Genomic DNA, 21,335 nt, shown 5'->3' on the forward strand with positions numbered 1-21,335 from the left:
TAAAATATTGTCTGGAGGGTTTGAACCAGTGTGCCTTTGAGCAGAGATTACATGTTCTGTCTCTATTTCACGTGTATTTTAATATAACAATACTCACCGCATCTGAAGATCATGTGGCTGTATCATATTTATTCCCAATATTCCTGGATCATGAGGGAAACACACACATACACAGCAATATTAGCTAACGTTATTTGTATTTACTTACTAACAGAGGCATTTGCGAAAGCTTGCAAAATTTTACTCACCAACTCCAAAATTATTTATGTTTAAAATATACATATACTTATTATGATGACTGATCGGTAACGTTAGGCCTATATCCCGCGATCAACATGATTCAAAAGCCTAGTTTGCATATTCTTCTAGAGTCAAATAGTGTGGTTCGAGTTCCTCTCTGTCTAAAGAGACAATGTTCTCAGTCATTGTAAAGCTCCTATGCTGAGTTTTTTTCTTTTCAAAAACTATAAGTTAGCTGGCTGACAATATTTACACATGCTAGCAACACATAACATTAGCCTAATACATTGAAACATGTACTAATATCGATATTGCTCTAATCGCGTTTAGATTCTCAATTTAACACACTATATTTTGATGTAGCAGAATTGTTTTTATAAAATAAAAAGTTATTTACCTTCCGCAGATTGCAATATGTCCGTTACACGTTGTTAATGCGTTGTCCATTTTCCTTGTTTGTTCTTCATTAACATCCCGCAACTCGCTCAAAATAAAAATGTAGCAGTCCGATGTAAAAAATCCATGTTTTAAACAATATAAAAGCCACAGAACCGAATAGGCTAGTACTGAAGAGCCAGAGCAGCAGCACACACACCCACTCGCTCCAACAGACGGATATTCAATTCAAACTTGACCAGTAAAAGGCGCGCATAGTTGTCATTGGCCAGATTCCTGGATGACAGTCAGAATAACCAATCATGTTCAAAACAACTAGGAGAGACAGCCAATAGTGTGGTAACATTGCAATTACAAGAAAAGATGACATTTTTAAAAAGAAAAAATAGGAAAAAATATACGCTTGATATTTATTTAGTTGTATTTGTAGGCTGGCTGTTATATTTATTCAATTGGTTAAATGGTGTTTTCATTGCAGTGCATGATTAAAAATTAAACTTACAATAACTTATATATAACAACATATATTTACCACTGCTCTGCTAAACAGCAGTTTAACAGAGCAAACAGATTATATATAAAACAGAACAAACACTGCATATGTATTCATATAAAATTCTGTATGTAGACCTATATGAAAAACTAATGGATTGGTATACTCTGCTGACATTAGTTGCATCCATGTGAGCCATAATGACCCTTTTGCACTTTAACAAATTATTGACCTTCCTTTCCTTTAGAAACACTCTTATGCCTAATAATGTCTTGCTTTTCACCTTGTGTGGCACTGTTACCATACACAACCTGTTGGTTTAGGGTTAATCCTCTGTCCAACGCAACACTTTGCTAACATTGGCATAATTCTATACAAGTTACAGCATATACCCCGGGTTTCACTAGCAAGGCTTAAGCCTGTAGTCCCAGACTAAAATGCACGTTTGAGCTGTTTTACCTGAAAGCAACTTGCACTGACTTATCTTAAAATATGTCAGTGCCATTGTTTTGTCTCAAGATGCACACCAGTAATGTGAAACCGGGGCTGGGTTAGAAATTAAGGGTTAAGGTTAACCCTAACAGTAACCCTAACCCTTGTCTACAGACTTTTATTTAACAGCATGGATACTCCGTTTAGCGTTGATACAGGACTAAGAACTTCTCACCGAGACAGTCAGTAATGTAATTTTGCAAAGAGTGTTTGTATGGACTGTCCCATAAGCTAGAGCTATTGGTGGATTCAAGTCATGTCATAAAGATCGTATTTACGAGTTGAACGCACAAAGATGAAAATATGAGTAGGAAGCTCAGAATTTTCTTTAACCCTGATCTTGAAGTGAGAAACATTGAGGAATACCACAATACGTCAGGCTTTTCTATTTACAATGAAGTAAGCTAATGCCTGCACAAAATATGAGCATTATAATATAATATGTAATGGCTTCATAAATTTATTTAAAACATAAAAAAATATATAAAACCTCATGAATACAAACTTCCCAGGAGGACCTAAACCCACCACATGTTCCATCATGAACCCTGTTGGCCTGCTGTCTGACCAGCAAGCTCAATTTAACAATGATTGTGCAGTTTGCTTGCATTAAATTTGTATCCAGAATTACAGAGTTAAAATGTAAAAATACACTTAAATGTAATAACATTTACTTTAAAATGACAAGGAAATATGTTAGATTGTTAGTATGGATATAAACCTTTAATATAATGAGCTACATATTTAATTACATAATTTTATTGTAAATTTACACAACTTTGTATGTAATTAAAAAAAAAAACAGAAAAATACTTTAAATAATACAGTAATTGTCCTGTGAAAAAAATAAGAATTACAGTAATTTGTCATTAATGATATAATCCTTAAATTAACAGTCAATTAATTAATTTACATAATTTTATTGTAATTTTACAGAGTTTTGAATATAATTTAAAATAACAGAAAAATACTGTATAAATAATACAGTAATTGTCCTGTGAAAAAAAATAAGAATTACTGTAATTTGTCATTAATGATATAATCCTTAAATTAACAGTCAATTAATTAATTTACAGATATTGTTTGTAATTTTACAGAGTTTTGAATATAATTTAAAATAACAGAAAAATACTGTATAAATAATACAGTAATTGTCCTGTGAAAAAAATAAGAATCACTGTAATTTGTAATTAATGATATAATCCTTTAATTAACAGTCAATTAATTAATTTACAGATATTGTTTGTAATTTTACAGAGTTTTGAATATAATTTAAAATAACAGAAAAATACTCTAAAAAAATTAGAGTTATTCTCTGTAAAATTAGGATTTTTTTTTACAGTGTAAGACAATACACTTGGACACATGTAAGAGAAAATCACATTGCTTTGGCAAGGTTGGACAGATTCTATTGTTATAAGTTTCAGTCTCAATGCTATAAAAGTTGTCACATATGTCCAGTAGGTTTTTCAGATCATTCTATGGTGATTACTTCTGTTTATATTAATTCCATAAAAATTACAAGTGCTTACTGGCATTTTAATTGTGCATTTATTGAAGATTCTAATTTTAAGAAGTGTCTTGGGTATCTTTGGGAAAAATGGAGATTACAAAAAGAAAATTTTATTTCAATGCAACAATGGTGGGATGCTGGGAAGCTTCAAATCGAACAGTTTTGTAATCAATATGCTTTCAATGTGACAAAGGACATTACAAGATCTATAAAAAAATTGGAATCTGAAGTTTTGGAGCTTCAAAATTTATGTGGGTCCATAGGTAATCAAGATAACTTTAAGGCACTGAAAAATAAAAAAACAATTTTGGCTGATCTGCTTGGGTTTAGAGCACAGGGGGCGCTGGTGAGATCAAGGTTTCAGAACATATCTGAAATGGATGCCCCATCCAGATTCTTTTTTAGCTTGGAAAGAAAGAATGGCCAAAGTCGGTTAATGCACGTTTTAAGATCTGAGGATGGAAAAGAACTTAGGAAAACTGCTGATATACGCAGAAGAGCAACTAAGTTCTACGAAGAGCTCTATGCCAGTGAGCATAAAGAAGATAATTTAATGGCACAACAATTTTATAAAGATCTTCCTCGAGTGCCTAAAAACGCTTTTGAAGAATTAGTAAAACCTTTGTCAAGGGAGGAGTTATATGATTCCTTACAAAGCTTAAAAAATGGCAAGGCACCAGGAATTGATGGTTTGCCTGTTGATTTTTTTAAGGCCTATTGGGAGTTTTTGGGAGAAGATTTGCTCGAAGTTTTGAATGAAAGCTTAAATGGAGGCAAGCTGCCACAGAGCTGTAGAAGGGCAGTTTTAACCATGCTCCCAAAAAAAGGTGACTTAAAGGAAATAAAAAATTGGAGACCGGTGGCATTGTTGTGTGCTGATTATAAAATTTTATCTAAGACCTTGGCTAACCGGCTAAAAGAAGTGATGGGAATGATAGTACACACGGATCAGTCATATTGTATACCTGAAAGATCGATTGTGGATAACATCTCACTAATCAGAGATGTTTTAGAGGTTTCTAGGCTTTTTGGCCTAAAGTGCGGTCTGATTTCACTGGACCAGGAAAAAGCTTTTGACCGGGTGGAACATTTTTATTTATGGGATACTTTTAAAGCTTTTGGTTTTCCTCCTGGTTTTGTGGACATGATAAAGGTCCTTTATGAGGACATTGAAAGCATATTGAAGATCAATGGTGGCTTGAGTGCTCCGTTTAAGGTGGGAAGAGGAATCAGACAAGGATGTTCAATGTCTGGTATGTTGTATTCAATTGCTTTGGAACCTATGTTAAGTCAAATAAGGGAGAGTATTTGTGGTTTCAAGTATGATAGTGCTTTAACTGTAAAAATGTCAGCATATGCTGATGATGTAATAGTTTTAGTTAATGATCAACAAGACATTAACAGACTTACAGAAATTGTTGAAAATTTTGGTAAAATTTCCTCTTCAAAAGTTAATTGGTCAAAGAGTTCAGCGTTTTTAATGGGTGATTGGAAGGCTGAAAACCCGATTTTGCCTGGTGGAATGGTGTGGGCAAATAGAGGTTTTAAGTATTTGGGAGTATTTTTGGGTGATGAGACCACAATGCAAAAGAATTGGGAAAATGTTTTAGAAAGAGTTCAAGGAAGACTGGGGAGGTGGAAATGGCTTTTAAGAAAAATGTCATTTAGAGGGAGAATTCTTGTAATCAACAACTTAGTGGCATCTATGTTATGGCATCGCTTGGCAGTATTAGAACCCCCAGTGGGCTTGCTGGAGAAGATTCAAACCTCTCTTGTTAATTTCTTCTGGGACAAATTGCATTGGCTTCCAAAGAGTGTTGTGTACCTTCCTGTGGAGGAGGGAGGACAAGGTTTAATACACCTTGCAAGCCGGAAAGCTGCTTTTAGACTGCAGTTTGTTAACAAACTATTGTATCAGAAACTGTCTTGGACAAACATAGCTTTTAAGCTTCTAAGTGTGGTTGGAAAGCTTGGATTTAAGAGAGAATTATTTTGGACAAATTCTTCAAAAATGGGTTTGAAAGAAATATCCTGTTTTTATGAAGGTGTTCGAAAATCATGGAGTTTGCTGAAAATAACAAGGTCCACTGATGGAAAATCTTTGCATTGGTTAATGCTAGAACCATTGATTAATGGATCTCGTTTGAATTTGTCCTGTGAAATAGTACCATGGTTTGAACAAAGATTGAAGAATGAGAAGATTATAACAATGAAGGACTTGGTGGAAGTGACTGGATGGAATTTAAGTAACACTGTTGCATTGACTCAAAGACTTGGACTTCGGTCTGAAAGAGTAGTTGGGCAGATGTTGAAAAAATGTCGAGACTCGTTATCGGAAGAAGAATGGACGCTTCTCTATGACTTTTCAACATTAAAAAGTGAGTCAAATGCTGAGGACTTGTTTCCAGTAATGAGGATTTCTCCAGACTTGCCAGATACAGATATTAATTGCCCTTTAACAATGTCAAAAGTTTGGAAGGACCGAAATATTATGTTTATTGGTGGAAAGAGTTTTTATAAAATGTGTGTAAAAGTGTTGAATAAAGAACAGTTGATGCATCGTTCTGACAATCCTTGGCGATGTCACTTAAGTGTGGATTCTAGTTTTAAGCCAATGTGGGGTACATTATACAAGCCACCATTGACAAAGTTTGTTGGAGACTTGCAATGGAGAATCATGCATGGCATTATTGCCGTTAATGCTTTTATTTCTATTCTTAATCCGCTTGTAAAAGAAAATTGTGCTTTTTGTGAACAGAGGGAAACAATATTTCATTGTTTTGTACATTGTGAGAGGTTGAAGCCTCTGTTTGAACTGTTGAAAGTGATTTTTCATGATTTTGGTGAAATATTTAGTACAAATGTTTTTATTTATGGTTTTAAGGAATCAAAAACAAAGAGAAAAATGGGGCGTTTGCTCAATTTTATTATTGGTCAAGCAAAAATGTCTATTTATGTAAGTAGAAAACAGAAAATTGAATATGGAAATCAATGTAATATAGTGAGTGTGTTTAAAGGGCTTGTAAAAGCGAGAATTAAGCATGATTTTTCTTTTTATTTACATATGAAAAATTTATTGGATTTTGAAAAGATCTGGACTTATGGAGATGTACTTTGTGAAGTTGAAAACAATGCTTTACTATTTTCTGATGAATTGAGATGAAATAATGTGTAAAATGTCTGTGAATGATTATTGTTTAGTAAAGTTTTTCTAAATCTCTCTCTCTCTCTCTCTCTCTCTCTCTCTCTCTCTCTCTCTCTCTCTCTCTCTCTCTCTCTCTCTCTCTGTGTGTGTGTGTGTGTGTTTGTGACGAGTCAGTTTGTGATATTTATCCCGTTCAAACCAGTCAGGCCTGGGCTGGACAGGAAGGACTGCCCGATGGCCGGGGCCAGCGAGAACAATTGTGGCCGTTTCGAGACTTTCGGTTTCATTGGGTGGAGCATAGATGTATATACATATAATTATATAGGCTATATGTGACCCTGGACCACAAAACCAGTCTTATGGGTATTTTTTTTTTTTTAAATTGAGATTTATACATCATCTGAAAGCTGAATACATAATATTTCCATTGATGTATGGTTTGTTAGGATAGGACAATATTTGGTCGAGATACAACTATTTGAAAATCTGGAATCTGAGGGTACAGAAAAATCAAAATATTGAGAAAATCGCCTTTAAAGTTGTCCATTTCTATTGCCGATTGTGCTGCATCCATTTACAAAAATAAATGTTTTATATATTTAAGGTGGGAAATTTACAAAATATCTTCATGGAACATGATCTTTACTTAATATCCTAATGATTTTTGGCATAAAAGAAAAATCTATCATTTTGACCCATACAATGTTTTGTTGGCTATTGCCACAAATATACCTGTGCAACATAAGACTGGTTTTGTGATCCAGGGTCACATATACACAATTATATATATATATATATATATATATATATATATATTTACATTTAACATTTAACATATACATTTATATAGGAAAAATTTTTTTTTTACATTTTGTTTAGAGCTTTTAAAATATATAAATAACTACAAGTCAAGCTGCAATACCAAACAGGACCACACGGAGATATGCCTCTATAACCCAAACATTAGATTCTGTCATCATTACTCACCCTCATGTTGCTCGCTGGCGACTTCTGCTGGTCAAAATGGCGTAAATGCAACGAAATCTCAACCCAAACATGCATAAAAATACCTTTTTCAAACCAGTTACAAATGTTTGCTTGAGTGTGTAATCTATTAATCAAATATAAAAACCATCAGATACAATGTGACGTATTTTTATAAATGATCTTTTCTTATAGTTTATTCATTTGTAGAGGGTGTTTTGCGTTTTTAAGGAGGTATTAATCAGGCCAATACAAGACAAATAACTACTAGCCTACTCTTCTACTCTTTTTTTATACAAATATGTTAATGCAATAAGATAAAAAAAGAGCAAAAATAACCGTGTACACGCCTCTTCATCGCTAATTTCTCAGTTTTTTTAAAATCTTTTTTTTATTATTCATTTTTTTAATTATACATTTCTCAGTTTTTTAATGCCAAACGAGGGTTTGCGCTGGCACAGGCAATTAGTAAATCTGGCCTAAAATGTAGGCATAAAAATGTCTAATGTTTTTCTCATCTACAGCCTTAGGACTGGTCAGATTTCCAAGTAAATCTGAAGACTTTTAGCAGGTTTTTAAACTCGGAAAACTTTTTTTTTTTTTTTTTTTCTCAAAGCGCTTCACATTTGAAGGGGGGGAATCTCCTCAACCACCACCAATGTGCAGCAACAACTGGATGATGCGACGGCAGCCATATTGCGCCAGAACACCCAACACACACTAGCTTACTGGTGGAGAGGAGACCGAGTCATGAAGCCAATCAATATGGGGATGATCAGGAGGCCATGATGAAAGGGGGCCATTAGGCAAATTTGGCCAGGATGCCGAGGATGCCCTATCTGAAGGACATCCTGGGATTTTTAATGAGAGAGTCAGGACCTCAGTTTTACATCTCATCCAAAAGGCGGTGCTCTTTGACAGTAGTGTCCCCGTCACTATACTGGGGCGTTAGGACCCACACAGACCACAGGGTGAGCGCCCCCTGCTGGCCTCACTAACACCTCTTCCAGCAGAAACCTAGTTTTCTCATGAGGTCTCTCATCCAGGTACTGACCAGACTCAACCCTGCTTAGCTTCAGTGGGCAACCAGTCTTGTGCTACAGGGTGATATTGTTGCTGGCTGAACTTTCCTCTCCCACCAGTGGTTTTGTGGGATTGCGGTCTCATGCTAATTTGCCTTTTTTTTTTTTTTTATCTGGCCCAAAATATTTGATTGTGATGATGATCATATGTGAATATCAATATCAGTCTAAAGGAATCCAAAAGCATGATTTAATTCAACAAATATACATTTTATTTTATTTGAAAGGGTAATACAGTATAAAACACAAATGTCAATACGATGATCAACACATAATTTGTAAAGAAACAGAATCACAGAGAGTTTGATTATTGATCTGTGATTAAACATGTATAAATCACCTCCGTCATTTCAGATTTCTGTAGGAAAACACAAACACAAAAGGTCAAAGGAGAAAAACAAACCCGATGTTTCAGAAGCAAAAACTGCAAGAGCTCAAAATGAATAAATGACAGAAATTTGCTGAAAATTCATCGATAGATATTACGGGTTATGAGTCAATGTTTCTCACACTGAATGATGGTCTTGTGTTTGTGTGTAATGATCTCTGTCTTTTTATATTCTTGGGACTTTTATTATGAAATTTTGGAAAAACAATAGCAGCTTTCATAACAGTGACAAAAAATAAAAGCAAGTGGACTGTGGAAATAAAACATGTTCAACATCAGATATCAGGACAAGAGCAAATACAGCGCTAAATATATAGATGCAAACAAGTCAGACAGACATTTAGCACAGGAAGCATGATTTATTTATAATGGAACTAGATGTACCGCATGGCGGTACAAAATATGACCGCCGCTCAGGCCTGCACTGGCTTTCCACAAAAATAAATGACGTGGAGCAATTTGGCTGTATTGCGTGTTTATGTATATACCTAAAAAAAGTAGTAGTATGTGCATGTCTGTCTGTGCGTGTGTGTATGTGTGTGTGTTTGTGTGTGTGTTTGTGTATGTGTGTGTCTGTGTGTGTGTGTGTGTGTCTGTGCGTGTATGTATGCGTGCGTACATGTGTGTTTGTGTGTGTGTGTCTGTGCATGTGGATTTGTATGTGTGTGTATGGGTGTGTGTCTGTGCGTGTGGATGTCAGTGTGTGTGCATGCTTGCGTTTGTTTGTATTCCTGCATGTGTGTGTGTGACAGTATCATCCTAAACCAGCAACCCTTCGCTCAACACCACCATCTACAGGCCGATGAGTGTACAGTCACTAAATGTGCACATAAATTAATTTATTTTATACCCCCCCATGGATGAAATTCTACGAAACTTAGCATACCCCCAGAGGATGTCAAGTTAATCATACACATGAAATATGGTGCAGTTCTGAACATCTCAACTGAAGATAGGGGCGATTAAAGCGGAATAATATTGCATTTTCATTTTTTATGAGAGGGGCGCAAATCACAAATGAGTGATTATGGGCTAGGTTGATGTGGGCCCTTAAGACCAACATACCATAAAAATGTCTTCATCCTCGGTGCCACGGTTCAGGTAGTTATTTAGGAAAAACTGCATTTTTTGGGTTTGGGGGGGCCCAGCGCGGGGGGGGAGTGGCCCCCGGGGACCAAACGAAATTTTTCCGTAAAAGTCTAGTGGGGCTACATGCCCACCAAATTTCATGTTCCCCGGTGTTTCGGTGTCCCTGGTATCGTTGACGAAAAATTCACGGGGGGCCCAGCGCGGGGGGGGGGGGGGGGGAGTGGCCCCCGGGGACCAAACAAAATTTTCCGTAAAAGTCTAGTGGGGCTACATGCCCACCAAATTTCATGTTCCCCGGTGTTTCGGTGTCCCTGGTATCGTTGACGAAAAATTCAGTAGATGAGAAAAAAAAAACAAAAAAAACCCCTTTGACCCCCTGAGGGGACCTGTGAAAAAAAAATAAAAAATAGGACTTCCGCGTGCGCACGAGAAACTATCGCGTGCGCACGAGAAACTATCGCGTGCGCACGAGAAACTATCGCGTGCGCACGAGAAACTATCGCGTGGGCACGAGAAACTATCGCGTGCGCACGAGAAACTTTAGGCTTGTTTGAGATGCGCCTTGCCTCGCCTGAAATGTATGCGAGAGTAGGCGGCTGCAGTGAGAGGAGGAGTGAAAAAAGCGCAAGCAAGCCGGACAGATCTCTCTTCTCGTAGTGGATCTGACACCTGCGAGATCAAAGATGGATATCGCGGGATTGACGCTCGTGCACAGTGTTGCTAATAAACTGGATGTAATTCAAGTTCTGTTGCTTTTATATGAAAATAAATAAATTGAACAAGACACCCAAAGTACTTCTTATTTAATTCCATTCCAAATACATGTTTATCAATCATTTTTTCTTTAATACAGACACGTGTTTTTATTTTTTATTTTTTTTTATAAAAATGTAATTGCATAACCCAAAGAGATCGCACTGTCAGATAGTTTGGGAATATTCACACATAACATATACACATAAAACATGATATCAGAGTTTTAAAATCAAACATTTTAAAAGAGAACAATACATCACGGTTGTTTAAACCAATGAGCTTTAAGCTGTGTCGTCAGCAAGTCGTTTCCCATCGTGCTTTTGATCAGCGCAGTCGGTGGAGAGCAACTGCGCTCGACTGCAGAATCCGACACGTGCGCCTTGCGCTCGCGAGAGATTTTTGACATACGTCAGCATGACATCAGAGCAAGGCGGACCGCACTCGGACACATTTCTAACCGGCATGCATCTCGCGCTGATCACCGGTGATCGGTTCTGCGCAGATTTTGCTCATCTCAAACAAGCCTTTTCGGTTTGCGTTATAGCGTCATTAATACAAATGTGGAAATATGGATGATGTATATATCATATATGTTGTTGTTTGACATGTTTTGAAGTGTATATTTTAGCAAAAATCTCAAGCAAGGTGCTATTAAAGACAAGACTTAGAGGCATATTTTAGTCACAATTCAAATAATTGTATTAAATGTGAATATACTTTGAATAAACTTTGTATGTGTATTGATAAAAAATAAACAACAGGCTAATAATCTTCTGCTACTGAGATGAAGGACATTTTTTTTTAAAGAAGTAAAGTTCACAAGATTGCTATTTATCTTGACCAAACTGTTCCTTCATCAGCTCTTCCTCAGTTCCGCACTGCAGAATAAAATAGTCATCCTCTGCTGCAGTTGTACGGATTCTTAACGCATTTATTGCAACTACATTTCATCTTTTTCTCATCAAACAACCAGACTAACGAATGGTTCGACACAACCCGTACCTAAGAGCCTAGACAGGTCTTTCTTCTGTATAGATATACTGTATACAGGGTAAATGACGACTGTTGGCCTACCATGGTCGCCCTCGTCCAGTAAGTTTTAAATAATAATAATAATAATAAATTAAGATATAAATCAATATAATTCGTTGTAAATTAAATTTAAACAATAGCTACAAAAAGGTAATAATTGACTGTATAGTCCTAACGTTCATGCATGAACTGCCATTCAGACTTACTGTCTAACAACCAGAGAACAGAGAACATCAGAGATATTAAAATACATACTCTTCTGAGTTTTATGATGTAGGCCTTTTTTTATTAAAATGCATCGGCCTATAATTTATATCTCAAGGATGCGAGCTTGTGCGTGGCGCACTCAGTCATGTTGAGAGGGAAACACGCATTATATTATTAGGCTAGTATATTCAGAAATAGTGTAAAAGACCTGTAAATAAAATACAACATTAACATTATAAACACTATTAATAACATATAGGCTATGCGTATTTTACTTACCCATAGCCAAATCCTTAAATGAATGGAATCAGAAAACAACAAGAAATGAAAAATAAGTAACCACTTATAATAATAATAATAATAATAATAATAAATACATAGTAGCCTAGTCTATAAAAATAGCCCATTGTGCCCTTTATTACAAACAACTTTTAGCCTATTTTAAACGCCAAGCCTAAACGAATTTATTTGAATCGAAACTGAAACTATACCGCAAAGTTGGGTTCGCGCATCTTTCGTTCGGTCCAAAGTTTAATACTGAACAGGAATTAATAATCATTTAATAATGAACCGGCTACATAAATAAAATACAATTAAAAAACTTTTTCATATAAAATAATGGCAATTTTTAATAAGTAAATATAAACAAATTTTTGAGTTTTGACTACAAACACATGAAAACACAGCTATACAACATAGTTCAAAACAAATAAATAATTAGTCATTTCTGAACATTGACTCTCAGTCTTTATTCACCTTTTTCTCACGTTTTCCCAATAAAATTAATATAAGTATAGAATATAATAGCATATTTCTAATAGGGGCACATTGTAACGCAGTGTGACAACATGCCCCCGCCTGCACAACTGGGATTTAAACCCTGCTAGTGTCTTCTGCTAGTTAGCGAAGCATTAAAGAACTATCTCAACTGTTAAAGAACATCTTGGAGACTAAAATAATATCAGATTTGTCTTATTTTAAATAAACACAAAAAATAGAGATGAAAAATTTACTTAAGTAAGAAATTTACTTTTGCTATGGTTTAATAAATGTCTATGGATATCTTCCACACAAAAAAAAGATTTTGGCGGAAATTTTTTTTTCTATAGTGTTGATATGGCAACTAGTAAATACACAAAGTTTCGTCATCCAAGCATGTGCGGAAGTATTTAAAACAAGCGTGTTACAACTAGCCCCGCGTTAGGTTGTGCCCCGCGCTCACCTACTATACATTCTTTGTGTGATATCTGCAGTTTCTAGTCGAATGATATTTAACTTACTTCGTGTGTTACATGTAATGTGTAGTTACATTACAAAACGCACTGTGTTTAGTTGAAGACGCAAAAAAACAAAACTGTGCACAAAAGCATACTCCCCTTCAGACTCTCTGTTCTGTAAGATTGGGTGCACCCAAAACCTTCTTTTCTGTCTTTTAAATAAAATGAAAAGCTCGTCTTCACTGGATGCTATGACTGGATGATGATGATGATGATGAAGTGTCCATGTTTTCTCAGCTGTCGGCGCGATTCGCGCGAAAGTTTGGGAATGTTGAAGCTCTCTGAACGTCACAGACGTCGCAAATTCGCGTCGCGGCTGATGTGAATGGTTTTGATGCGAACTATTCGCACACGATCTATTCGCTTTTTCGTTTCGCTTTTTCGTTACGCATCCGGTGTGAAAGGGCCTTTAGTCTTGTCTTTAATAGCACCTTGCTTGAGATTTTTGCTAAAATATACACTTCAAAACATGTCAAACAACAACATAAATGATATATTTCATCCATATTTCCACATTTGTATTAATGACGCTATAACGCAAACCGAAAGTTTCTCGTGCCCACGCGAAAGTTTCTCGTGCCCACGCGATAGTTTCTCGTGCGCACGCGATAGTTTCTCGTGCGCACGCGATAGTTTCTCGTGCCCACGCGATAGTTTCTCGTGCCCACGCGATAGTTTCTCGTGCGCACGCGAAAGTCCTATTTTTTATTTTTTTTTCACAGGTCCCCTCAGGGGCTCCGTACAATCCCTATATGACCGCCGCTAGCGTAGCGGCATATACTATTTCACAAACTTGTTAAACATATTTTCCAATATTTAATGTGCAGTGTTTAAAACAATGGTGATATTATATGGCTTTATGTTATGTTATTTTGCATTGTTCATTACATTTGGGGGAAAAAATAATTTCTAAATTAATAAATGTAAATGTCACTAAAGAAACACTTACCATCATTTGTCCAGTGTGTGTGTAGCGTGTTGCATCAGCGTGAGTCTCGTCTGCAACTGTAATGACAGACATGTTCAATCAAAACATGTATTTGTGTCTAATATTGTTGCTCCTGTTGCATGTCGAAATGAATGGATTCCAAGACGTGCATAATTTGATGGGTTCGTTTAATCTTGTTCACTGCTTACATCAACTCAGCATTTATTCACAGTCCACCGAAACTCTGCGCGCGTTCACAACACTACTAAAAACTCTCTTCCTCTGTTTCTAGTTCACGCCCGCACCTCTCTTCCGTGGGCGCCCCCTCTCCTGTAGGATCGCCATAACATGCCTGCTTGAGCATCACTCAATATAAACCAAGCAGAGATTATGCGTCTGCACAAACATTGACTTAAACATATTTCCAGTATTAACCCCATCAAGAATTTAGAATACATATGAACTAAGTGAACAATAAAAATTAAATAAAGACATATAGGGGGGTACTCTCTCTCTCTAAACATTAACAGTAGCATTACAGGGAATGTTATTATGAGCCCCACACTCTCCCCTCCAAAAATGAATGCTGTCTCAGCATTCCATAGTTCCCAGAGTCTCTGTTTTCAACACAAGAGCAAAGAAGTACATAAGGGAGTCAGTCTCTATACTTGATGCTAAGTAGTCTTGAAACTGTCTTTGCGTGACATCTATCTCCCATTTCATGTCATCTGCTGACGTAGACACCACTGGCCACATGATATCTGAAACATTGCTCCGTCATACGACGGGCCACGCATCAAGTGCTGAAAGGTCGCAACCATTAACATATTCCATGCTCTATACACAGACCCACATATGCTATTTTGACTGTATCATCATATTTTAGCAAACTATGTGCCAATGTCTGTTTACTGGTACTTTATGTGTATTAACTAAAACATAATCCCATTAACTTCTTCTTAATTATGAACTTATGAACTGTGTTTTTACTAACTTGTATAGTAACTATGAAATCAAATTACTCTGTGTGTAATAGAAGGCGTGCCTAATGTATCATATGTCAGTGTTTTTGGTGGATATATTTGTCTGAAAGGATACTTTCTTTGTGGCAGGTGAGTTGCAGCTGGGCTGACGTCATCTGCCTCATCGGATGATGTCTCCTGTCGCCCTTCTACCATCTCATTTTCATCTTCCAATTCATCTGCAGACTTCTCTGAGTTTCTGTCCTCTTCCTCACACATTTCCATGGGCAGTACATGCTCGCATTCTGGCTCTTGGTCCACTTCTCCTTCTGTTGCCCTTAATTGGAACTCATCCTCCTCAATTCTTGGTCGGCGTTTCCTCTCTGCATGTTGTTTTGTCGGCACTGCCGTCAAGCCTCTCCAATCATCCTCGTCCTCAGAATCCTCTTCCGTCTCAGCGTCCATGTGATGTGTGTCCTTTTTCCCCTTTGCCACTGTCACTTTCCCCCTTGATTGCGTTATATTCCTGTTCTGCTGGACATAGTCAACAGGTAGGAAGTCGCAAGGCAGCAAAAAGTTTCGGTGTAGGACCCTCGCTTCCCCTGGGCCACGTTCTGGCTTAACCACGTAGACTGGGCCGTCTGCATACTTCCTTTCCGTCACAACATGCACTCGATCCTCCCAGTACGACCGGAGTTTCCCCGGACCACCTCTTTCTCCCCGATTTCTCACCAAAACTCTGTTTCCTGGCTGGAGATCTGCTCCATATATCTTCTTGTCGTAGCCTTGTTTTGCTCTCCTCTGTTCTTTCTGAACTGTCCTTGATGCCAATTCATATGCCTCTTTCATGCGATTTCTCCACTTGGCAGCATAATCACTATGCGACACTCCACTCTCCCTTGGCTTCAGGCCAAACATTACATCGATGGGCAGCCTCGGGTGTCTGCCATACAGAAGGTAGTATGGGGCATAACCTGTCACTTCACTTCGCGTACAGTTATACGCATGGACAACCTTGTTTAGAGAGCTCTTCCAATCGGCCTTGGCTTGACTCGGCAGAGATCTTAGCATTGACAGCAACGTTCTGTTAAATCTTTCCACCTGTCCGTTTCCAGCCGGGTGGTATGGAGTCGTGCGGGAGTGTTGGATATCACAGATTTCCTCCATGTGCTCAAACAACTTGTTTTCAAATTCCCTCCCTTGATCGTGGTGGAGTTTAGTAGGGAATCCATATCTGAGAACAAAGTCGCCATAGATCTTTTCTGCTGCTGTCTTTGCAGACTTATTTTTACAAGCATACGCTTGGGCGAAGCGTGTAAAATGGTCCATTATCACCAGGATGTATTCGTAGCCACCCTTGCAGCCCTCCAGATGCAGGAAATCGACTGATACCAGTTCGAAAGGGTACGTTGTCACTATATTGACCAATGGTGCTCTTGTCACTTTGTTTGGACGCTTGCGTTTCAGACAGCTACACACCTTGGTGACATAATGTTCCACATCGGCCTGCATGTGAGGCCAATAGAACCTGTCCCGGATGAGGCTGAGTGTGCGCTCAACTCCCTGGTGACCCATATCCTCATGAAGCTCCTTAAACACCAACTGGCGGTATTTTCTGGGCAGTACTGTCTGGGTGCGTCCCGCTGATTGTCGACACAGTACTCCTTCCTCATCCACAACTAACCTTTTTCTCTGCCTATACAGGACAGTCAACTCATCACGACGGTCTCGTCCCACCAACTTTGGCCAACGTTCTGCCAGCAAGTACTCCCGCACCTTTCCAAGCACTGTATCTTTTTCTTGGGCTCCTCTTAGTTCCTCAGGGGTCACTTTGTTCTCTTGTGTTGCTCCTTGATCCTGCTCTGCCTCAGAGCAAATTGTAGCTAAGGTGATTGGACACATCCAGGGCTCCTCTTCCTCCAGCTTTAGGAGAAGTGAATCTGTGACAGCAGCTATGACTCTTGGACTGGCCTCCTGCGAACAGGTCTGCATGTATCTCTCCATGTCCAAAGGCATCCTCGACAGTCCATCAGCATCCCGGTGTACGCGGCCTGGTCTATACTTGATGGTAAAATTGTAGTCGGCCAACTCTGCTATCCATCGGTGGGTGGTGGCATTAAGCTTGGCCGTGGACAGAACATACGTCAGCGGGTTGTTGTCCGTGTAGACCACAAAGGAGGTTGCGTGATATAGGTATTCACGGAATCGTTCACAAATGGCCCATTTCATCGCCAAGAATTCCAGTTTCCCAGAGTGCAGATGGTAATTCTTCTCTGGAGCTGTTAGAGTCCGTGACCCAAAGCCAATGACCACCAGTTTACCTTTTTGCCTCTGATATAGTATGGCCCCCAGTCCATCTTGTGATGCATCACAATGTAAGATGAAGGGCTGTTCAAAATCAGGGTAGCCTATGATTGGAGGATGAAGCAAGAACTCCAGTAGTTGGTTGAGGACATTCTGATGTTGTTCTGTCCAAGCTATAGGCCGACTGGAATGAAGTTGAGCTGGTTTTCCCCCTTTACCACGACCCTTCTTACCGTTGTCATCTTTACTGCTTGTCCCCTTTCCTGAAGGCGTCCCTGTTGACAATATCTCATAGAGGGGTCTGGCAATTTGGGAAAAACTGGGAATGTACGTGCGATAGTATGATAGGAACCCCAGCAGTTGTCTCAGGTCTCCGACCGTCTTAGGCTTACGGTCTCTTAGTGCTTGCACGGGTGCAATTTCCTTGGGGTCCATAGTGTATCCCCCTTTAGAGACTATTTTCCCCAGGAACTTTACCTCAGCCCTGAACAATTCGCACTTCTTGGCTGTAAGCTTCACTCCATGAGCTTGATAGCGGCGTAACACTTCCTTAACATCACGGAGATGCTCCTCAAATGTCTTACTATGTATGAGGTTATCATCTAAGTATGGAAGGCAGGTGTCATCCCTGAGTCCCACTAAACACTCCTCCATACTACGCTGGAACTCGGCAGGGGCAGAGGACAGCCCAAAGGGGATTCTGACCCATTCATAAAGGCCCCACGGTGTTATGAAAGCAGTGTATGGTCGACTTCCCTCCTCCACAAACCCCTGATGATATGCCTTCCCCTGGTCCAGGACTGAGAACCATGTACTTCCACATAAACTGTTTAGCATGTCCTGTACCCGTGGGATAGGGTGACGGTCTGGGATGGATTTGCGGTTGAGCTCCCGGTAATCTATACAAAGACGTAGACTACCATCTTTCTTTCGGACACAGACGATCGGAGATGCATAGGAGGAGCGAGACTTCTGAATCCATCCTTTATTCAAAAGGTCTTCCACATATTCTTTCACCTCCTTGTGTAGTGGTTTTGGTACGGAGACATACGTACGCTTTACTGGTGTCGTGTCACTCAATCTGATTCTCATTTGGAGTGACGGGATGCACCCCACATCGTTCTCATCCTTTGAAAATGCTGTACACTCCTCCCTCAGCAGCTGTTTAACTTTTCTCTGTTGCTCCGGGGTGAGATGGTCAATTGACACTGGTGGGTCCCACAGTTTTCCATTAGTATCCTGTCCTGTGTTGTCAATCTCATTCAGATCTTTCACCTCACGGATTATCATGTCCTTACTTTCAGCGACCATTACTCCCGCCGCCACCACATCCTCCCCAATGTCATTCCAGTCTGCCTTCACCGTAGCGGGTTTGGTGTCTGCTGGATAGATGGACCTGACTTGCTGAACTCGTCCTAGTACAGTGCGGGGAGCAAGCATGATGTCCACATTGCTGATGTTGGTAACTGGGATGTGAACTTTTGTCAAGTTTCCCCTCTGAAGACTGATTACCATCTTAGTTACATCAAGTCCCTCAGGCCACTGTGGAATAACTTCTGGTTCAAACAAGACTTCCTGCTTTGAAACCAGAGGACCAGCCCTCACTCTACATTTCACCGTTTTTGTCTGTCCGGCAGCAACAACTGTATTAATCCGTCCAACTTTCACTATTCCTTCTTTTCCAACTTGGTCCCCATTCTGCATCATTCTAATCAATATCACAGCTTTTTTGCAGTCACAAGAGAAAGCTTCCTTTACCACTTCTGGAATGATATCAGGGTACTGCTCCATTCCCTTTGTCACCAGCTGCTGAATAACATTATAGCCAATAATTGGAGGCTGCCCCACGCCTTGCTCACTGGAGAGAAGCACGGGTACCAGGAGTTCTGCCTGGGCCACTCTTTTCGGCCCAAGTTGAAATTTCAACTCCACCCATCCTGAGAAAGGCATATCAGTTTGGTTTGCTGCTCGTCCAATGAGTGTTTCACCTTCGTCCAGCAGCTCACTTAGGCTGCGTGTCGCAATGTGGGGAAAGCAAGTATTCTTCCATTCCTCATTGATGATGGTCACCTGCGACCCTGTGTCCCAGAGCGCCTGCACAGGCACGCATTCAAAGAAACAGTCAACCATACATCTAGGACCAATGAGGTTCTCCAATCTTGGGTGTCGTTGGAAAGGTATGTGGTTGGTATAGGTGGTAGCTCTAACATGCTCTGTTTTTCCTCTTTGTTCTAACTCCGCCTCCAGCTGTTTAATTCTTTGTCGCAGTAGCTCTTGAGTTTTCTCTTGTGGGTCACAATAACTCAGAATGGAGGTCGAGCTGTCTGGTCTCATGGAATGAACAGATATTTTTACATCGCTTCTGCCCTCTGCTGGATTCTTTGGTGCTCTACATCCCCGGGCGGCATGACCCACAACTCCACATCTGAAGCAGTGCTCGCATCGATCCTCTTCACCTTTCTCCTGACAAGCTCTGCATCCCTTTCTGTAGCTGGATCTTCCCTTGACTATACGCTCAGGAGGGTTGTTTTGTCCTTTTCGGAGTTCCGCAACTTCCTCTCTCAGGAGTTTCACCATCGCATATAACTCGGATTCTCTCCGCCCCTCCGCTGCTGGTGTTTCTCTGGATTTCCGCCTGACAACATCACTTGACTGTTCCTGAACCAACACTTTGGCGGTCATTTCATCCTGTCTGCATGGATGAGCCTGCATTTCTGGACACAATTGGTGTACTTTTGCCACTTTGCTTCCTGTGTTCTTCTTTTGTTTATTCAGTCTCTCGGTTTCATCACCGGCTGCCTCGTTCATTTTGTTGATCAACAGTTCATCTGAAATTTTTGAATCGTCCAGGTATGGCCTCATCTGAAATTTAATATGATCACTGATCAGACCGGTGCCAACCGAGCGTAGAAACTTCTTTTGTATGTGCTCTGTACTGAAATACTCGCCACCTTCTTCACACGTGCGTAACAGCTTTTCTTTTAACTCAATGGCTCTGAAAAGGAAGGCTTGTGGTGATTCATTGGCACTTTGAGTGATGTTCAACAATTTGTAGTACAGGTCGGTAGAACTGTCCTCCTTGAAATGTCCCTTTAATATTGTTTTCAGCTGTGACAGAGTGAGATCTCTTTTGATTTCCAGCATATTGCGTAAACTCAATCCTGGGCTGATGGCTTTTATTACTGCTTCAATAATTTCTGCTTCACTGTGGCCTCTTCTCAGCCCTTTGTCAACCTGATGCATCAAATTAGTGAATGACAGTTTATCCTTTTGCCCACTCTCCCCAATCTGACCGCAGACTTTGAAATCCCTCCTCACCGTGACTTCAGGGGCCATGCCAATGAATGCTGGCTGTTCTAGAGGCTGTTTTTTTTCTTTTTCACTCTCTTTTCCCTTTTTTCCCATTTGATCTCTCATATTCGTATTTCCAATCTGCAGTTCAGAGTGATTTTGCTGTGAATCCGCCTCGTTCACTACATCATGCTCAATCTGCGAGATTTCCGTCTCAATTTTATTTCTGCCGCCATTTTCGTCAATTTCGTTCTCTCCCTGCGCCTCCATGAGCGAAAACATTGAATACAAATAGTGCTTCGCTACTTCTTCTTCTTCCGTATCAATCGCGGCATCAATCGACTCTGTAATCTTCCTGATAAGTGCACGCTTAGTAGAGACATTTGCGGTAGGGATTTTGTTACAATCACATACCTCCTTCACTTGGTCGAGCCGCAACAGCCACAGTCTCTCCGTTACACGTTCGGCTAGTGCTTCCAGATCCATCTCGCGCTGACATGCACTCGCTTACTCGGCCGAGAATCTCCGCTCTCCCGCGTGCTCGCGGTGTTCCCTCCGGCTCGCACTTCGTCTCCCACTTCGGCTCGCACTTATTAGAAATCCCAGCGGGGCCTCCAAGTTTGTTGCATGTCGAAATGAATGGATTCCAAGACGTGCATAATTTGATGGGTTCGTTTAATCTTGTTCACTGCTTACATCAACTCAGCATTTATTCACAGTCCACCGAAACTCTGCGCGCGTTCACAACACTACTAA

General features: G+C 39.7%; 1 protein-coding gene across 1 annotated transcript in view; it reads right to left on the reverse strand.

The window, feature by feature from the left end:
- Positions 1–8,513: 8,513 nt before the first annotated feature.
- The window catches only part of LOC309475673 (uncharacterized protein), a 204,200-nt gene continuing 191,378 nt past the window's right edge, over positions 8,514–21,335 (reverse strand). Inside the window, exons 4-5 of the mRNA XM_082138587.1 lie at positions 14,044–14,099; positions 8,514–8,703 (exon numbers count right to left, since the gene is read on the reverse strand). Coding sequence (XP_081994713.1) covers positions 8,653–8,703; positions 14,044–14,099 — 107 coding nt within the window. The 3' untranslated portion in view covers positions 8,514–8,652. The remainder of the gene's footprint in view (positions 8,704–14,043; positions 14,100–21,335) is intronic.

The sequence above is a fragment of the Leuciscus leuciscus genome (assembly GCF_965113295.1).
Source record: "Leuciscus leuciscus genome assembly, chromosome: 15".
Lineage (NCBI taxonomy): Eukaryota > Metazoa > Chordata > Actinopteri > Cypriniformes > Leuciscidae > Leuciscus > Leuciscus leuciscus.